General features: G+C 43.6%; 1 protein-coding gene across 1 annotated transcript; it reads right to left on the reverse strand.

Moving 5' to 3' along the window:
- Window positions 1-2,892: 2,892 nt before the first annotated feature.
- Window positions 2,893-18,372, reverse strand: TEKT2 (tektin 2). Its single transcript, XM_075850544.1, has 10 exons — window positions 18,214-18,372; window positions 16,690-16,847; window positions 9,026-9,151; window positions 8,284-8,489; window positions 6,403-6,546; window positions 4,640-4,754; window positions 4,218-4,325; window positions 3,855-3,998; window positions 3,649-3,728; window positions 2,893-3,215 (listed from the first exon to the last, which is right to left on the reverse strand). The coding sequence occupies exons 2-10, from the start codon at window positions 16,843-16,845 to the stop codon at window positions 3,002-3,004; spliced, it is 1,293 nt and encodes a 430-aa protein (XP_075706659.1). The 5' UTR covers window positions 16,846-16,847; window positions 18,214-18,372; the 3' UTR covers window positions 2,893-3,001.
- Between the last annotated feature and the right edge of the window lie 2,967 nt (window positions 18,373-21,339).

Genomic DNA, 21,339 nt, shown 5'->3' on the forward strand with positions numbered 1-21,339 from the left:
TCCTTCTTAGGTGAACCCCCAACTCACAAAATTAAGCTAGACCGCACCCACAGGGCATTGAACCCTAAAGGACATCCATCCCAACCTTGTGATGTGATCTGTTATTTGCACGATTGTGTGGTCAAAGAAACTATAATGAAGATAGCACGGGCCCCACGCTCTATTGACTTTGATGGCGCCCAAATTCAACTCAACCCTGATATGTCCAGAATCACCTAGCCGAAACAGAGACACCTTAAAGGGGTTATGTGCGAACCGAAAAGTATTAGCAGTGTACTCGCTGCAGTTTGTGATTACACTTGCGAATATAGATTCCGGTCCCCGTCACGCTGATAATTCGATTTTAATGGATTTTTATAGTGTTGGCAGGGGACCGAAAGTTTAGTGGCACAGCCTTCCTTCGACCTTTCATCAGTCGTCGTCATGTGGCCGGCCTTGCTGTATTCTGTGTAATCGCTGTAGCTGTAGTACCATCACGGGGACCATGACAATCACGGGACTTATAGATGGGGATTTCCATTTTCTGCCCACTGGCCTGATTTGTTTATGTTTTTGTCTTGTCAAATGGATAGTAATTTTCTTTCTTCTATTACATCTGTAAATTCTCTATATATGTTATGGTTTTGCTACTAATGTGATGATGTAAACATATCTATGACTGGTTCTTCTATGCATAAGATTTTGTGTTGTATTTATTTGTAATCCTGCTACCTTTTCTTGCTAAAGGGAAAATTGTCATATTACTGAGAAACTATATTTTGTTACGATTTTGGCAGGACTTGCACTTGTACCCCTTTTGTGTTGTGTTAAAAAATGTAAATTCTTTCAATAAATATTACAGTTGAAAAAAAAAACAAAGACTGTTCACACTATTATTGTCTGTTCCGTCTGGTTTCCATTGCCTTTTGACGGTGAGAATAGTGTAATTTGTTCTACCATTCTCTCCATTAGGAAATAAATAGAAACAAGACAGATGCGATCTGTCAGGAACCATTACAAAACTGTGTCAGTGTTCAAACCCAGAAACTCCTGCAGCAGCTCTTCTCATTGAGCTATCTGAAATGCTGGACAGCTCCACTGCTGAATCTAGTTTCTCTTGATTCTTGCCTTGATTGCTTGATAGGTCTTATCCTTTTGGCTTACTATATAAGCCTGGCCCTTAAGCCCCATGCACACGAACGTAAAAACGCCCGTAATTACGGCACGTTTTTACGGGCCCATGGACTTCTATTGGCCAGGGGCACCTTCCTGTATGCTTACGGGAAGGTGCCCGTGCCGTTGAAAAATATAGAACATTTCATGTCGTAATTACGGCACGGGCAGGCCCATAGAAGTCTATGGGGCTCCCGTAATTACGGGTGACTACGTGTGTGTGCACCCGTAATTATGGGAGCGTTGCTAGGCGACGTCAGTAAATAGTCACTGTCCGGGGTGGTGAAAGAGTAAAACGATCGCCAGTAACTCTTTCAGCACCGTGGACAGAAACTACCGATCACAATATAGAACCTCTAAAAAAAAAAAAAAGACGTTCATACTTACCCAGAACTCCCTGCTTCTTCCTCCAGACCGGCCTCCCGGGATGACGTTTCAGCCCATGTGACCGCTGCAGTCAATCACAGGCTGGATGTCAAGAGAGGGACGCGTCACCAAGGCAACGGCCGGGTAAGTATGAATTTCTTTTACTTTTACCTCGGAAAGGGCTGCCCCTTCTCTCTATCCTGCACTGATAGAGAGAAGGGTCTGCCGATTAGTGCAGTGCAATTTTGCAGCGAAAACGTGCCCGTAAATACGGGTGGAATACTGGTGACACCGGACCCGTATTTACGGGCACGGGTCCGTAAATACTGGTGCAATACGGGTCGAATACGTGTGACCAGGGACTCGTATTTACGCCAGTATTTACGGGAGGGAAAAAATACATTCGTGTGCATGAGGCCTTGGGCCCCATGCGCACGGCCCATAAAATGCAAAAGAAAGGACATGTTCAATAATTTTTGGAACATTTCTACAGCACAGACACCCATCCGTAGCGATAGGCAAAGGTGTCCGCGGCCAATAGAACTGAATGGGTTCGTAATTGCAAAACGTGTTACGGTCCGCAATTACGGACAATTTTTACGGTCGTGTGCATGGGGCCTAAACACTTCCTCCTTGCCAGACTTTTGAGCCTTCTGTCTGTAGTCTAGTTCCATTCCGCCTCACTTTACAAACAGTTGCTAGTCATTTGTGTACCGAACTTGGATTGTTTCCTGACTACATCTCTGCCGTATACAATGAAATCAATTAGCTGCCTGTAAAATGCATGAACATGCTGGGTCCCCCAGAGCAAGAGACACTCTTAGGCCCCATGCACACAACCGTATTTTCATCTATCCCGAAATACTGTCCATAAATACGGATCCGTAGCCATCCATATTTTATCCGTATATACAGACTCTTAAAAAACAAAAAAAAAGGGAGGCTGCAAATGTTGTCACAGTCATGTTGCATAGCAACGCTTCCGTAATTATGGACAGTTTTCTAATGCACATCAGTAGCTGTCCGTATTTACCGAAGGGCCCATAGGCTTCTATGGGGGAGTCCGTGTCGTAATTACAGACAAGAATCGGACAGGTTCTATAATTTTTTTCAGCACAGACATCCATCCGTAAAAATAATGAAAGGTGTCCGTGGCCAATGGAGATGAATGAGTTCGTAATTACGGCCCGTAATTACAGATGAATTATACGGTAGTGTGCATGGGGCCTTAGTAGCCACTCTCTGCTCTAGCTAATAGATAAGAATCCTGAACATGGGACCCCATCTATTTTTTTTCAAATATATTTAAAATTGGGTTTTCTAAACCAGACAGCCCCTTTAACTGTAGATGACGAAGAAATGTCTAACATAATCTTGTCTGATTGAATGGTTTATTGTAATGTCAAGTTCATTAGCAAACTATTTTGCATGTAGACCAACACAAGAGAAGACACGCTAAAATAACTAGTTTCTGGAAAACTATTTAGGCCAGTTCTAGTTGACGACTTTTCAGAGGGGAAAGATGGCGGTTGGTGGTGCGGTTGAAGGTGTCCACTGTTGCAACATACTGCCCAGCAGGAAGGGTGAGCTTTCGGCGACTGTCTACACACTTTTTGTCCAGCGTTAGAGAATTTTCTTTACACTTGATATCGGCTTCTATACGAGCGAGATGCTTGTAAAGAGCATCCAGGGCATTCCTGCAGGAATAGAGCTATATTTCAATATTTTGTACAACAGCAGGGGCGCTCAAATTGTCTGCCAACCCACAAGGGCTAAAAATAATATAATTACTATTAATAGTGTTGGGTATATACTCTAACAAAATCAATCAAATTGTGCTCATTTTTAAAGGCTTTGCTTTGCCAAACAGGGACATAGGTGACGGGAAATATAGGTGCAGTTAAAAACAGAGGTAGGTACTATATGGGGTCGTTCCTTTGGCGGTGGGTACCCTGTATTAGATAAGATCAAGTATAGGTATACAGGCATGAGAGTTTGAGGCGTCCCACCCTCCTGAGTCATTATAGCGTGAGACTGATTTGTTGAAACGACAACTGTTGGTTTTATATGGTTTTTGTTTTTAACTATGAAAGTAAAAGTTATATCTTGATGGTAACAACACAAACTTACTGTGACTGAGCTAGTTTTTGCTTCAGTTCAGCAATAGTGCCCTCTAGCTGGTGGATTTCATCTGTCAAGCCATACTGCACCTACAGTATAAACTCAAAATGTTATAGCATCATATGCACTATTGTATATGGCACAGACTGCTATATGAGTCTAGTCTCTCCGATATATACAGAGCTACTGACAGTTACCATAGTAGCATATCTTACCGGGTCCCTACAAAGATCTATGTTTGGTCTGTAAGTACGGGTCTCAAGTCGTGTGTGAGCCAGTTTTAAAGGCCCGCTCTTGTCTCTCAGATCCCCTTCTAATCGTCTTATATCTTCCTCCAGTTCCTCAATTTCATGTTTGGTCTATATGAAAAATTTGCAAGCGATACAGCCATCAGTAGACATAATTTGTTACAGAACTCTCTACTTATTAGTAAGTATAGGAAAAGGTGTTACAGTTAATGGTTTGGTCGAGTGGCTACATGCCTCTATTATGTTCAACAAACAAGCCATTCATCAACATTCCTACTCTAGTATAAAATAAAGTTTCAAATAAAAGTGAAAAATCCAATGCAGACTTACATTTTTCTCTTGCCACTTGAGCTCATTGTGAGCTTTTTCAAATTCATGGATCCTTTTCCTGAGGGAAAATTCCACGGCCACTCTCTGGGCTTCCACCTCATTATTAGTCTTTAATGGAGAAAATAACATGTGTCTATCAGTAGAATGCTCCACTTGCCATTTAGTTATATAGAAACGCCCCATCGACAGTTCACGGGCTTATTTACATATCGGGCGCTAAACATAACGGCACCGATATGTAAATAACGGAGGAAGATAGGAAAAAAGTGTAAAGTGAGACAATGTTTGTGCAGCCCTGCCTAGTACATGCTGCGCCCAGCTGCACATGTATGGGCAGGTGAAAGCTTGTCTTTTAATAAACGCTGATTTACCAAAAAAAATTGCAGTAAGTAGTAATTAAAATAATATTATCCGAATTTTACCTGTGCAATTGTCAAAGCAATGGCTTCTCTCAACTGCGCAGAGGCTCTGAGCTCAGCTTCTGCTCTCTCCTTGTTGTAACGGCTGAATTGTTCCCATTCCTGGGGAGTGGTTGACCTGAGAAGAGAATATGTCTTACTGATCATCACCACCTAACATAAGAAAAGTGTTGGAAGGAATCCCTTGATTTAGATGGAATTATCCTTAAAGGCTACATACACCTTTGAAAACGTTTTTGTTTTTTTAAACTTTCTAATTATTTTTTATTAAAAATTACTTTAGGAGATAAAGCTGCTTTGTATCCTGTATACAGAGCAGCTGCATGTTGCGCTGAGACCTGAATCATTCAGGTCAGCGGGTCTTGCGTGTCTCTGTTTTCCACCGCACGGCCAAAAATGTCTCATCTAAATGCACCCTAACTACTTCACTTACCCGCACTAGTGCAGCTGCAGCAGGGTGTATACTCTGACTTGAACTCTGACCTTTCCCACCGACCAAAAGTTACTAACAGCTCCTGTACTTAGAGCAGCCTCCTGAATACGGCTGGGATCAAAGAAAACTCCAATCCCAGCTGTTTAACCCTTTGATCGGCGTGGTTTGTCACTACAGCATGATCAAAGGCAACTCCCCTCTTTGATCGCATCACCAGAAACCCGGTGACGTGATCATAGACTAGGGTAACCCTCTGCAGTCAGCCCTGGGGACCTAGACTATGTGTTGTGCTAACAGCAGGCTGTGTCATAGTGACACCGAAGATAATGTATTAGCATACACTAGTATGCTAATACATTATAAGTATAAAATAAAGTTGTTAAAAAGTAATCTCTTCATGGGATTAAGAAAGAAACATAAAAAAAATAATAATAATAAAGAAATGTCTGGAAAAAAAAACTATTTAGCATAAAAATATATTTTATTGCCCATACATTACATAAAAACAAAAAACCTAGACATATTAGGTATCTACAGGACCGTAATAACCTCAGGAATATACTTAACAGATTGTTTTACGTGAATCGTGAATGGGATAAAAAAAAATAATGCCATAAATCGGTATTTTCTATATTCACGCCACAAAAATAAATGACATAACTTACATGGTAAATTTTTTTGTAACCCTAAACTGCACAGAAAAAAAAAATACAATTTCTCCCGCATAAAACAAAGCCTCACATAGCCATGTCAATGAAAAAAAATAAATTTGCAAAGGTGCAAAAGCAAAAAAAATTTAGCTGGTCATTAAAGAGGTTGTCCAGTCCCAAAAAATGGATGGCCTATCTAACTCCCAGCACCCACGCCGATCAGCCCTTCATTCCCGTTACTGCTCACACTGTGAATCGCCAACACACCTATAGTGTTGGATCACAGTATTACAGCCTTGTCCTATTGAATTGAATTGGAGAAGGCTGTGATACTGTGAATGGCTGCAACTGAGGATAGGCCATCAATTTTTTTGGGACTGGACAACGCCTTTAAGGTCTTTTTAGGCATGGTCATTAAGAAGTTAAGGCTGGGTACACATTGTGCATTTTTGTTGCATGTTTGAAATGCATTTCTTTGTTCTTATGTCTTTCTATGGGAGTTTATCAAGCAAAACAAAAATGGCTTAAAATAAACTCCTTTCGGTTATTTTTCACCAACCAAGGTCTGTTTGTTCTTTGGCAAATCCCAAGCTTCACTAGATGACATTCACTCGTTTGGTATGGATGGATGGATGGATGGATAGATATTACAAGATAATAAACACACTTTTCAAAGTTCTTACCCATGAGGTACACGGGTTGGTTCCACTTTCAGCGATATATTTGGAGAATTCTTGGTAAGTGAAAGGCATGTACGGTCTATATCCAACGTTTCAACTTTGCACCTATGATCCCAGTTTAGCTGTTGACGTAATTCCTGTAGTAGGCTAAAGGAGAATATATTGAATAATGTAACACTGATAAAAGAGCCTTAGGGTCCATACAGGTCGTATATGCTGCGAAAGTCTGCAGCGTATACGACGCAGAACACCCAGGGTAATCCGGCCGTATATTTGCACAAAATGGTGCTTTAATTTGGGGAGTATATTCTGCCAGAAAAAAAAAGCCTATAACGACCTCACCGGCCGTTGCCATAGAAACTCGTCCCTTCTGTTTCAGCTGCTCCGTGTCCAGGCGGTCTCTTGTGATGACATTTCATCACATGACAGCTGCAGCCTGTGATTGGCTGCAGAGGTCATGTGATGAAACGTCATCACAGGAGACCGCCTGGACACAGAGCAGCCGGATGAGAAGTCATGTGTTGCTATGGCAACGCCGAAATATGTATAGGCTTGTTTTTTTCACCGGAGGAATTTGCTGCGAATACGCAGCATAATCCCAGCAAATTCCGCAAACAAATGTGCAGCGAATTTGCGGCATAAATTTACATCCTGCAGATTTATAATTGGACCACAGGTCATTTTATTGACGTAGTCTTTGCGTAATTTTTCCGCAGGGTGGGGATGAGATTTGTTAAAATCTCATACACTTTGCTGCTACTGTAATACACTGCAGAAAATCCAAAGCGTATACACTAAGCGTGAACTTACCCTTAGAGTTACCATTAAACCAAGGTAACCGCAATGCAAATCCATATGTGGAGATAATGGTCTAATGATAAAAAAAAACCCTGCTTCTGCAGAAACTTTTTCATATGTGAAAAAACATCATTTTAATCGAAACAGAGGTCTTATATGGTTTTCAACATTGTACATAATAAATTCTCCATTGTTGGTAACAGGTATGAAAACAATACATTTGTCTAGCGTGTTCTACCTAAGGGCTAGGGAATATATAATGAATCACGGTTTTCTTTTCAGTGGATATGAATTTGTATCTTTAAGGCCCCATGCACACAACCGTAAAAAACCTCCGTTTTTGCGGACCGCAATTGCGGCCCGCAAAAATGGACCCATTCACTTTCATTGAACGTGGACACCTTTCCGTAGCGCTACGGGTGGGTGTCCGTGCCGTTGAAATGTTCCGAAAATTATGGAACATGTCCGTTCTTTTGCATTTTGCGGGCCGTGCTCCCATACTTTGTATGCCCGAAAATGCGGGTGGCAGTCGGCGGCTGGCCGTGCCCGCAATCACGGGCCGTGATTGCGGGCACAGTCGTGTGCATGGGGCCTAAAACCAGCTGCAATCTGTATACTGTTAAGGAACTTAGATGACCAGCTTAAGGTCTGTAAACATCTGCGTCACAACTTCCATTCATAAGGGAAGCATGATGCTATGCCTGATCCATTGTACATCAGATACCAAAGGCGCCCGATGGAACCCATTATTTATAATGGGTCTGATGGAGGTTCTGCCGTGGTAGCCGTTGTTTTGACTGCAAGAATAGCGCTGCATGCCGTACTATTCTTACTGTCAAATACAACAGACGGCACTTTTAACAGGGTATTAGTGTAACTTTGTATTTTTAAGGGGAACTCTTTTGAGTCAGATTTACAAATAGTAAATATGTAAAGGGATCTTATAACTAAGGTTGAATGCACCAAATGCCTAGGAAAACCGCTGCTTGTTTAAACTCAAAAGGTATGAGAAGCTTGACCTGGCATAATGATTTTCACATGGATCTACACAAGGCAATACATAACCATTTCTAACCCTACATTTACCAGAGCTGTTCAAAAGCCTCACTGATCTTCTGCTGCAGTGCCTTCCGAACACCTTCTATCACCTCCACCTCTTTGTGCAGCTCATCCTCCACCGGGTCTTTCACCAGGTCAATGTCTCGGCGGCTCTCACGTAGAGTCAGACACTCTATAGCTACATCTGATGGCACATTCTTAGCCTGCAGGGCACGTTCTGCTTCATCTTTCATCTGCAACCACCCAAGAGAATATTAAGAATAATAGAAGCGATATCAATAAAAACGTAACATATTTATAAAGAACTTACCTGTCTGTGCTCCTGCTTTTACCATTATAAACCACTTCTGTAGTGCTCATATCATGTTCATCGTGATGTCACGTTCATGTTTTACCTGGACTGTTTGGCTACACTATTGTTTGTGACCAACTTTTTCTCATTTGGATTACTGACGCTTTCCCTTTTTGACCTCAGCTAGTTTGATTTTCCTTGTACTGCACTTTTGCAGACCCAAACCAAAGTCGCTTGAAAAGGGGGGTCCTATAAGCCAAATGCGCGATTCAGTTTAATTCCTCCCCGGGATATCAAGGAACCAGGCTGCGAACTATACTGGAGTATACAATCTCCCATTGCCATTAGACAATCTGATCGATCAAGGTGGGTAACTTACTCGTACATGCAAATCCCAAAATTGGAGATTGCTTGACCTTGTATTGTGTGATGACAAAGGACATGTCACACAACGGGGGAGCGTCATATAAAACTCACCAGGGTCAGGGCATCTATTTCAGCATCAACTTGAGACAGACAATTGTCCAACTCCAGTTTCCAGTTTTCCACTTCATCAATACGATCAGCAAGTCGAGTACGGTTATCCTCCTCGTCCCATTTAGTCTAGTCAAATAGAACATTTTGGTTATTCCTTGTCACAGTAGAACTACATTTGGGTCCCTGTACACACAGCAGCTGCGGTTTTACCGTGAATTGGTTAAAGTTTTGCAATGCAGACTTTAGCCGCGTGGCTTGTACAGATGAAGCACGTTAAAACTATTAGCTTCACCTGTACAAACCGTATGGCTAAAAATCGCATTGCAAAACCTCGGCAAGAGGGTGTGTTTCTGGGCTGCTGCGTATACGGCACCAATAAACCAACACCAATTTACTTCTATGAAGTTATAAAAAGTAATAATAAAATAACTAAAAAAGGCCAGAGCAAAAATGTTAAGGGGTTATCCAGCTTCTAGTAAATAATGTTTAATAGACAGTCATAAATCAAACAAAAGATAAACAAGTAACTAATTTAAATTGGTTTACATAGTGATCGGTCACATGTGTAGGAAGAGTCAGGCTCCAGGCTGTGCTGCTAGAGAAGTTACATTCTCTTGACAATGTGAAAGAGTTCTCATAAGCAGTAGTGACGTCACTCGAACACGTGTTGCATCATGCCCAGGAGGCCGGTGAAACACAGAGCGGGAACCAAGACTGATATACAAGTGTTCGGGTAGGCTTTAAGAAGAGTGAGCGTGGTGGTGCCATGGGGGGTAAGCTACAACCATCTTTTATGTTGAATGCCCTGTACTGACACCAGCTGTATCCTACAGGAATACCTGATTATAAGGCAGGCTCCTAAAACATAATTGAGCATTAACGAGGACCTGTCATGTCCCCAGAAATGTTCATCTGCTGCATGGTTCTCTTCTCCCCAATTTCAACGCAATTTATTTCATGTTTGTAGATGCAGCCATTCCTCTGCAATCGACCACCTTTCCCCCAGCATTCAGCCCATTCGTGTCGGCAGCTAATATACTAATTTATTAATAAATTAACCCCGGGGCTGTCTCCACCAAGCAGTTGTCAAAGGGGCATGAACCTCGGCAGCTCTGACAGAGGAGCCTCCGTTGCAGATTCTGTAGTTTTTGATGGACAAAATAAGGGAGAATATGATCAAAACCCATTAAGGTCAATGTGTTCTGTCAGGTCCGCATCGTGTCATCATGTGACTGATCCAGAGGTTCCAGTTTTTCGTTGTTCTGCTCCTATGACAGAGAAGAACAGGACAACAGAAAGCCATAATACAGATAAAGAGCCTAAGGGTATGTGCACACGATAACTGCATTTATGTCTGAAATTACAGAGCTGTTTTCCGGAGAAAACAGCTCCTGCATTTCAGATGTAATTACTCGTACTCGCGTTTTGCGGGGTGTTCATTACGGACGTATATTGGAGCTGTTCTTCATTGGAGTCAAAGAAAAACGGCTCCAATTACGTCCCAAGAAGTGTCCTGCACTTCTTTGACGAGGCAGTCATTTTACGCGCCGTCTTTTGACAGCGACGCGTAAAATGACAGCTCGTCTGCACAGAACATCGTAAAGCCCATTGAAAGTAATGGGCAGATGTTTGCCGACGTATTGGAGACGTTTTTTCAGGCGTAATTCGAGGCGTAAAACGTCTCCATTACGCCTGAAAATAGGTCATGTGAACCCAGCCTTAGGCTGACTAGGTGAAGATGTAGTAATTTCTCATTGCGATCTATATTTTATTGGACAATTATTGTTTATATATATGGTTTGTAACTTTATATGTGGGAAAAACGCAATCATTTGGAGGGCTGTAGGTACTATAGGTAAAAACAGTGTCATTTCTACGTGATATTGAATGATAGTTGTGAGCAGACAAAATTGCCAACCATCTGTTAACCCTTTAATGACCAGCCTATTTTAGACGTTAATGACCAAGCCATTTTTTAAGTTTTTCCATCGTCGCATTCCAAGACCTATAACCTTTTTATTTTTGCGTCGACATAGCTGTATAAGGTCTTGTTTTTTGTGGGACAAGCTGTAATTTTTAATAGCACCATTTTGGGGTACATAGAATTTATTGATGAACTTTTATTAACTTTTTTTGGGGGGAAATAGAAAAAAACCTGCAATTTCGCCACACTTTTTTGCGTCCTAAATTTACGCCATTTACCGTGTGGTATAAATAACACAATAACTTTATTCAGCGGGTTGTTACGATTGCAACGATACCAAATTTGTATAGTTTTTGTATGTTTTACTACTTTTACACAGTAAAAACACTTTTTTTTCAAAATTATTTGTTTTTGTGTCTCCATATTTGAAGAGCCGTAACGTTTTTATTTTTTCACCGATGCAGCTGTATGAGGGTTTTTTTTTTTTGCGGGACGACTTGTAGTTTTTATCGGTACCATTTTGGAGTAGATGCGACTTTTTGATCACATTTTATCACATTTTTTTTAAGGCTGGATTCAAAGAAAACAGCAATTTTTGCATGGTTTTTTATTTTATTTTTTACGACGTTCACCGTGCGGGTTAAATTATGTAATAGATTTATAGTCGGGGTCGTTACCGATGCGGCGATACCAAATATGTGTAACTTTTTTACTTTATTTTGTTTGTTAATAATAAAGCAGTTTGTAAGGAGGAAAAGTGGGTTTTCATTTTTTTTTCTTTTCACTTTTTATTAAACTTTTTTTTTTACTTTTTTACTAGTCCCACTAGGGGACTTCACTATGCGATTATACGATCGCATTTATAATACACTGCAATACTTCTGTATTGCAGTGTATTATGCCTGTCCGTGTAAAACGGACAGGCATCTGCTAGGTCATGCCTCTGGCATGACCTAGCAGGCATTCACTACAGGCAGACCTGGGGGCATTTATTAGGCCCCCGGCTGCCATCGGAGACACAGACACTCGGCGATCTTATCGCCTGGTGTCAGTGGGATGAGAGGGAGCTCCCTCCCTCTCTCCAAAATCACTCAGATGCGGTGCACGCTATTGAGCACCACATCTGAAGGGTTAAACGAGTGAGATCGATACGGTCGAGCAGGGACGCCCCCAGCTCTCAGCTGCCTCTGGCAGCTGAGAGCAGGGAGATTTGACAGCTCCCTGCTCTGTTTACTTATTCCGATGCAGCGACGTAAAAAGTCTATTGCATCGGAATAAGGCCCGTTAGTGACCGACGTAGAAACACTATGGGCCGGTCACTAACAGGTTAATTCAATGACAGTCCATAAAAACGAAAAAAGACTTTTCACCAGTGTCCTTAAAAATACATTTGGCTGATCTGTACATTATTACTTATAATATTTATCATTCATCTTTGGTTTTCCAAATTGTAGATACAAATTTTGTCTAGAAAAAAAAATGAGGTTGGCAATATGTTCTATACCTAGTACAGACAGAGTACATAATTGTTATGGGGCCGGTGGTGAACAGGGTTGCCAACCGTCCGTAAATTTACGGACAGTCCGCAAAAATGGGTGTTTTTTGCTGCCATCCGTAGCGTCCAGAAGAAAAAAGCACCGTCCGGGATTTTCGTCAGTCTCCCGGAACTTTGCACTGCGCATGCGCGAAAATTCACATGCGCAGTGCAAAGGAATACCAGGCCGCAGCTGGGCATATTTTCAGCTTCTGTGGAACCTGAAAATATGCAGGCCGGCCGCTGCCAAGTGAGGTCGGTGCTGGGAGTGGACCAATCCAGTCACCTGACATGAGGTCAGGTGACTCAGGTCAGGTGACTGGTCTGGTCCAGTCCTGTCCGTCGCTGTCGCCAACCACATTCAAAGTGATCCTCCGCCGCTTTTCTTCGCCGCATGACCACCTCCGCCTCCTGAAGGGGAGTGGTGTCAGGCAGAGCGGAGAGCAGTAGCGTTAGGCTACCGCTCTTCGCTCTGTTTGTACTAAGTACAAGGGAGGGGGGGGCGCTGTGTGTGGCTACAAGGGGGGAGCTTTGTGGCTATCTACAAGGGAGAGAAGTGTGGCTATCTACAAGGGGGGCTGTGTGTGTTGCGCTATCTATAAGGGGGGCTGTGTGTGTTGTGCCATCTACAAGGGGGGGCTGTGTGGCGCTATCTACAAGGGGGGCTGTGTGGCGCTATATACAGGGGGGCTGTGTGTGGCACTATTTAGAAGGGGCTGTGTGTGACACTATCTACAGGGTGGCTGTGTGTTATCTGCAGGGGGCATAGTTACTCATGGGGGGCACTTTTATTGTGTTGAGCACTGAGGGATCATTACTACCATCTGGGGCACTGTGGATTACGAGTTTGTTTATAGCATGGGGTATAGGTAGGAGGTGCTGGAAAAGCGAAAAGCCAACATGTCTGTGTGTCACATTCTGCAGAGATGAGTCGTGGCTGGAATAAGTCGTCACAGCGGTCTGGGCTGGATGGAGAAAAAAGGGGAAGGTGAACGATTAATCAGAGAAAACATCACCTGAGTTAGCGGGGGAAAGCTACAAGAGGAGCTGTGATTGGCGAGTCACTCCTAGAACACTGCACACTGCACAGGCAACAATTTTGTAATGTGTCCGTAAAAATGTTGGTCTGTCTGTGAATTTTAGCTCAGTTGTCCAGAAATTTCTGAAGTGGAGGTTGGCAACCCTGGTGGTGAGCTGCTTCTCCTGCATGCCCTGACACTATCATAGTGGATACCTCTAGCAACCACTAGGAGGAGCTCGCTGAATTCAGATTTATACAGCTCCCATTCAGTTCAATACTAGTTGGATGATTCCATTTGTAGTTACACAATTATGATAGAAAAAAAGAGCTCCCTAATGCAGATATATTATAACATTGATCAGCACTGGACTTAAAAAGTTTAATATGCAAATGTAATACATTTAAAGGGTAGGCCTTAGGATAGGCCAACAATATCTGATCAGTTGGGAGCCGACTCTCAGCACCACCCCAATCAGCTGTATTAAAGTGCCCGCACGCTCGTGTGAGCGCTTCTTCTCCTTCAATGCTCACACTGTTCAGTAATGTCAAACACCGAGTCTAACTTGTAGCAGCTGTTCACATTCACTTTGGGAGAAGGCTGTAATACTGTTAACTGTCGCTACAAGTGTGTCGGCATTTGACAGTATTGAGCAATAAAGGGAATTATGGGGAAACAGCATTCACACTTTCACCACGGCCCCTTGAAAACAGCTGATTGGCGGGTTGCCGAGAGTTGGACCCCCACTGATCAGATATTGCTGTACTATCCTGAGTATAGACTATCAATTCTCTCCCTCGGATAACCCCTGTATTAAAAGCTTAGTATATTTGGTGTTTTAAGTGGGGAGTGGGGACATTCTAAGCTTTTCTTCCCTGTGATTTATGTGTACATCCCGAGCGTTTGATACTGTGCCACAAAAAATGTTGGTACATAAAATGAGACTGCTGGCACTGGTGGAAAATGTGTGTTAGTGGGTAAATAACTATGTGCATTGTGCACAGAGAAATAAGTATTTGATCCCCTACCAACCATTAAGAGTTCAGCCTCCTCCAGACCAGTTACACGCTCCAAATCAACTTGGTGCCTGCATTAAAGACAGCTGTCTTACATGGTCACCTGTATAAAAGACTCCTGTCCACAGACTCAATTAATCAGTCTGACTCTAACCTCTACAACATGGGCAAGACCAAAGAGCTTTCTAAGGATGTCAGGGACAAGATCATAGACCTGCACAAGGCTGGAATGGGCTACAAAACCATAAGTAAGACGGTGGGTGAGAAGGAGACAACTGTTGGTGCAATAGTAAGAAAATGGAAGACATACAAAATGACTGTCAATCGACATCGATCTGGGGCTCCATGCAAAATCTCACCTCGTGGGGTATCCTTGATCCTGAGGAAGGTGAGAGCTCAGCCAAAAACGACACGGGGGGAACTTGTTCATGATCTCAAGGCAGCTGGGACCACAGTCACCAAGAAAACCATTGGTAACACATTACGCCGTAATGGATTAAAATCCTGCAGTGCCCGCAAGGTCCCCCTGCTCAAGAAGGCACATGTACAGGCCCGTCTGAAGTTTGCAAATGAACATCTGGATGATTCTGAGAGTGATTGGGAGAAGGTGCTGTGGTCAGATGAGACTAAAATTGAGCTCTTTGGCATTAACTCAACTCGCCGTGTTTGGAGGAAGAGAAATGCTGCCTATGACCCAAAGAACACCATCCCCACTGTCAAGCATGGAGGTGTAAACATTATGTTTTGGGGGTGTCTCTCTGCTAAGGGCACAGGACTACTTCACCGCATCAATGGGAGAATGGATGGAGCCATGTACCGTCAAATCCTGAGTGACAACCTCCTTCCCTCCACCAGGACATTAAAAATGGCTCGTGGCTGGGTCTTCCAGCACGACAATGACCCGAAACATACAGCCAAGGCAACAAAAGAGTGGTTCAAAAAGAAGAACATTAAGGTCATGGAGTGGCCTAGCCAGTCTCCAGACCTTCATCCCATCGAAAACTTATGGAGGGAGCTGAAGATCCGAGTTGCCAAGCGACAGCCTCGAAATCTTAATGATTTACAGATGATCTGCAAAGAGGAGTGGGACAAAATTCCATCTAACATGTGTGCAAACCTCATCATCAACTACAAAAAACGTCTGACTGCTGTGCTTGCCAACAAGGGTTTTGCCACCAAGTATTAAGTCTTGACTGTTCATATCTTTGACAGTGGGCAAACTTACAAAATCAGCAAGGGATCAAATACTTATTTCCTTCACTGTATATATTCGCAAATAAACTCCCACACCTCCTCCATTTTAGAGGCCAACAAGCTATTGTATTCTTACCAAGAGAATTTGGAGGTGTGAAGTAACGTTAGCATCTAATAAAGAATTATAATATTCCATTTGAAATGTATTGTATGTCTGTGATTGGCTCAATATGACATTGTATGCTATTGGCTGAATTCAAGCCTACACCCCATTTGAAAGATAGAAGAGGGGAGTATGTGAAGCACCACGACTCTTCTAGGAGTCCGGGAGATCTCCCCTTTTTCTGTAAGTATTCCGGACATTCCGGGAGAGTTTGCCAGTACAGGGTTTATATTATACAGTTTGAGTAAGTGTGTTGCAGGTTTCTCTACACTCTGGCTAGGGCCGAACAGGATGCCAGTGTGCTCCCCCTACAGTGCCAGCTACTCTATGCCCTTCATACAGTGCCAGCAACAGCTTGGCCATATCATGCCACGCCATACAGCACCAGCCATAATGTCCCTTTCCATACAGAGAGAGCTAGCGGCAAAGGAGGAACAATGTAGAGGGATTGCACAGAAAAATTCAATTTTTGTAGATTATACTAAAGTGTGAAATGTAATTTACACTAAGGAGGACAGTATTCTATTACAAACGGATCTGGATAAGTTGTAGGTTTGGGCAGATAAGTGGCAAATGAAGTTTAACGCTGATAAATGTAAGTCATGCACTTGGGAAGGGAAAATACATGTCACCATTACATACTAAATGGCAAAATACAGGGTGAAACTGACACGGAAGAAGACAATGAACTTAACTGTAGCAACCAGTGTCAGGCAACTGCTGCCAAGGCAAACAAGATCATGAGGTGCATCGCAAGGTGCTATGACAGACTTATTTACTGCTGCAGGGAAGATTGACAGTGTCCGGCAGGTACCTGGTTGTTGGTCTCATTCCGGAGAGTTCTGCCCTCCTGGCGAATCTGGTGGGAAGCTGCATGCTGCCTCTGAGCGTTTGTAGAAATGAGCACGTTGTTGGTATGCCAGTCTGGGACTGAGAAGCGGCTTCCTGGCTTCACACTTAACGTAGCCATGTCTACATTGAATAAATATCGTCATATTAGAGATAACATAAACATGGTGCTCATGGCTGCAGTGAGATAGTATGGCTACTGATAGGGGTGTGTAGGGCTCATAACAGGATGCCAATCACTTGTTAATAAAACATATGCAATAGATAGATAGATAGATAGATATAGATAGATAGATAGATAGATAGATAGATAGATAGATAGATAGATAGATAGATAGATAGATAGATGGATGCAGCACCTTAGGACCCTTACACAGCCTTTTTGCAGATCCGTGTTGTAAGGATCCCTAATACGACACTTTAGTCTGCTATGGGCCATACCTCAGCGAGCCTCCAAATTTATACAGAAAAAATATAAACCTTGTGGCATGTTCCAAAGAATGCCATATAACTAGAAATAGTGCTTCTAGGGGAGTATATAGTCCGTCACGGAGAGCCCACACTGCGGCACACTGAGGTCTTACAGGTCCGTAATGTGCCCATACAGACTCCATGTGCCCACACAGACTCCATGTGCCCACACAGACTCCATGTGCCCACACAGACTCCATGTGCCCTCACAGACTCCATGTGCCCTCACAGACTCCATGTGCCCTCACAGACTCCATGTGCCCTCACAGACTCCATGTGCCCACACAGACTCCTAGTGCCCACACAGACTCCTAGTGCACACACAGACTCCTAGTGCCCACACAGACTCCATGTGCCCACACAGACTCCATGTGCCCACACAGACTCCATGTGCCCACACAGACTCCATGTGCCCACACAGACTCCATGTGCCCACACAAACTCCTAGTGCCCACACAAACTCCTAGTGCCCACACAGACTCCTAGTGCCCACACAGACTCCATGTGCCCACACAGACTCCATGTGCCCATACAGACTCCATGTGCCCACACAGACTCCATGTGCTCATACAGACTCCATGTGCCCATACAGACTCCATGTGCCCACACAGACTCCTGGTGCCCACACAGACTCCATGTGCCACTTTACAGGCTATGAACCCATGGCTATTCAGGCAGAGTCTTAACATAAAACCTGACAACAGATTACAACCTTTCTCAGTATATTGAATCTACAAGCTTCTGTAAATGGCAGCCTGTATCCTGTATCCTGCTGAGTGCTCCTAATAATAAAGGGGAAATATACCAAAAATCCATCTTCTGGTATATTAATGATGATACAGGCAGGGTCCATGAGCAAAGATCCCATAATAGTAATAATCCTTCCACATTTTTACTATGTCAGTGAATGACACCACAGTCCGCCTCTCCCCAGCCCCAGGTACAAGGCACAATGATAGGATAACTGTGAAGCCACAGCCCCGCCATTCCTCGCCCTGGCGTCACATTATAAACCTACTTGTGCTGGTTCACAGCCTTGTACCGGTTCCTTGCTTGACAGTCTCCAATTTACGTGACCACAGTGCTCCGCCGAGTCTCTAGGAGCCGTTTCCAGGGGAACGAAGAACAACCAATCTTCGTTCAGTAAGTTTGTTTACTGGTCGTTGCCTAGTAACGTCCCGTGCGCCGCTAGGCATTCTGGTCCGGGGCGCGTTGTTGGACTCGTTTGTTCACGTTTTATTGCAATGGAAAAAAAGAGGAATGGCCACTGCTTCCATTTTCCAAAGGGCCTTCTAGTTGCTATGAGCATTTGCCCCACTTTCGCCTTGGACCAGTTTTAACAAATCTCCCCTACTGTACATTGGACTTCATCTAAGTGAGGGGGGAAATGGCCATGTTGTCAATAGCAACAGTGCCAGATCAAGATATGTGGAGGCCCATAAGCCTAATGTGTTGGTCTCCATCTTTTTTTTTTTTTTTTTTTTGAATGGGCACTGTTAGGGGCACTTTAGGCTGCTAATGTTAATTATGGGGCACTCTTGCTAGCATTGTTATTGGCGGTCCCCTTTCTGGCTGACACTATTAGTGGGTTCTCATTCTGTTGTGAAGAAGATCAGATCTTCACAGTAGATTTCAGCTTTTGTATTTCATAGACTGAAACCTGCAGTGAATCCACTGCTAAATCCGCAACAAAATCTGCAGGTAACATGTGGATTTTGCAGCAGATTCATTGTGGATTGCGGCGGAAATTGTCCTCCATGTGTGAACGTGCTCTAACGCAGAGTTCTCTGGCTGTCGTTATGGCGAGTGTCTTAGGCTGGATTCACACGAGCATGTTACGTCCGTAATGTACGGAACATATTTCGTCCGGAAGACCCGGACTGAACACACTGCAGGGAGCCGGGCTCCTAGCATCATAGTTATGTACGACGCTAGGAGTCCCTGCCTCTCCGTGGAACTACTGTCCCGTACTGTAATCATGATTACAGTACGGGACAGTTGTCCTGCAGCGAGGCAGGGACTCCCAGCATCGTACATAACTATGATGCTAGGAGCCCGGCTCCCTGCAGTGTGTTCAGTCCGGGACTTGGGGCCGAAATACGATCCGTCCATTACGGACGTAACATGCTCGTGTGAATCCAGGCTTATGTGCAAAAACATTTCCGTGCAGCAAGTCTAATGTGCCCGTGTGGGTAATAGACCATAACAAAGAATAAAGACAGCAGAATCCGTCATCCATCTGGTAGAGTGGCATAGCTATAGGGGTCACAATTGTGACCGGGCTCCGCAGCCAGGAAGTCCCATGGCCCTCCGCACCATGTCTATCCAGGTACCTTTCCTTTCATTATAGCATACTGATTTTGTAGAACTTTTGTGGCAACTACTTACCCCTCCATGATGAGTTTCCGTATATTGTATATGGTGTTTTAAATGAAGTAGGGACGTGAAAGACTAATATCAAGTGATACATTTGATTGCAATTATTGCAGGCCATTACATCCATATCACCCATAGAATATGTAAGATAACTGTATTCCTTAAAGGGGTTGTCCCACAAAACATATGTACACGTATCCCCTATCCACAGGATAGGTGAGACATGTGTGATCGCTGGGGATCCGACCGCTGGGACCCCCAGTGATACGGAGAATGTGGGACCGAAAGTCCCCCATGAGAAGCATGGGACTTCTGGGGTTCTGTGTCCGGCTTGTGTGTCCGGAAGCTCCATAGTTATGAATGGAGCGCCAGTCACAGACACCGGAAGTTTCATGCTTCTCATGGAGGACTTTTAGGGACTTTATGGTCCCCCATTCTCCATATCGCTGGGGGTCCCAGCGGTCGGACCCCCAGCGATCACACATGTATCCCCTATCCTGTCGATAGGGGATACATGGGTTTTATGGAACAACCCCTTTAAATAAATATAGTAATAATTAAAAAACCGATGCTCCTTTATCTATTACTAGATTTTGTTTAAAGATCAGAAATCAGTGAGTATGACAAATATGCAATAGGGGTGAATGATTTTTTTTAATACTGCATATAAATATATATTATTTACATAAATGTATTATTTGATAAAAGCAATTAAAATCTATGAACAATAAATGCTATTGTATAAGTGTGTTTTTTTTAATCTTCATAAACCGTTTGTGAACTGTTAAAGCCATACTTGGCAACTATTCCAGAAAAAAAATGGCCTCCCGGACTCCGAGAAGATCCGTCAAGTCTCTCGGGTGCTGCGTCCGGCGTAAATACCTTTCCTTGTTCCTGCAGTTTGCATTCCTCTCCACTCCCCACCGGCGATCGGGGCATATGCAATTTGCAGCAAATTGAAAACAAATTTAGGGACCAAAACAAATTTAGGGAAATTATTTAGTTGTTTTATCTATGCAAATTTTGTGTGAAGTTACTACCAAAGTTTGACTTCTTGTAATCTGCTGTCCACTCCCCGTTGTCAAGCGAAATCTGGCCCTAGTTACAGAGCAGAGGAGACAGACTGCAGGAAGTGGAGATGTGTCTCTTTACTGCCTGCCAATAGAAGTCTATGAAGGGGGGAGCCAGAGGAGTGGGCAGAGAGAGAAAAAGACACAGACACGCTGACCATACAAGTTATAGAGAGGGGAGGTGGTGGAAGGGAGAAAGACAGACATATACTTCTACCTCTATGGGCAATGTGTCTATGGAGAGGGGAGGGGAGCAAGGAGAGAAAGAGCCACAGACACACTGCCCATACAACTTTGTGGGGAGGGGGAGCAGAGTGAGAAAGACACAGACGTTGTCACGACGCGGGATGTTGACCCCACTGGGCCGTACCGCGTAGCGGGATAGCAGCTGGCCAAACAGGTACAATGCGATGTCTATAGTTCAGAAAGGCTACCTGAGGCAATGTAGACAGTAACGGTGGAATCAGGCTAAGATAAGGCTCCGACAGTAAACAGAAACCCTACGGGGTGCGACACAATAGATGCAGCGGAGGGCACAACACGACTCCAACACTTGACGGCATAGAGGCATGGTAACACGGGGTACAGGCAGCAGGAACGGATAACACTGGGAACTGGAACACTAGGAGACCATTTGCAAGGACAAACTTAAGATAACACAACAATGCTCAGGCAAGGATCGAGAGGGCATTTTATAG

The sequence above is a fragment of the Rhinoderma darwinii genome, chromosome 2, assembly GCF_050947455.1.
Source record: "Rhinoderma darwinii isolate aRhiDar2 chromosome 2, aRhiDar2.hap1, whole genome shotgun sequence".
NCBI lineage: Eukaryota > Metazoa > Chordata > Amphibia > Anura > Rhinodermatidae > Rhinoderma > Rhinoderma darwinii.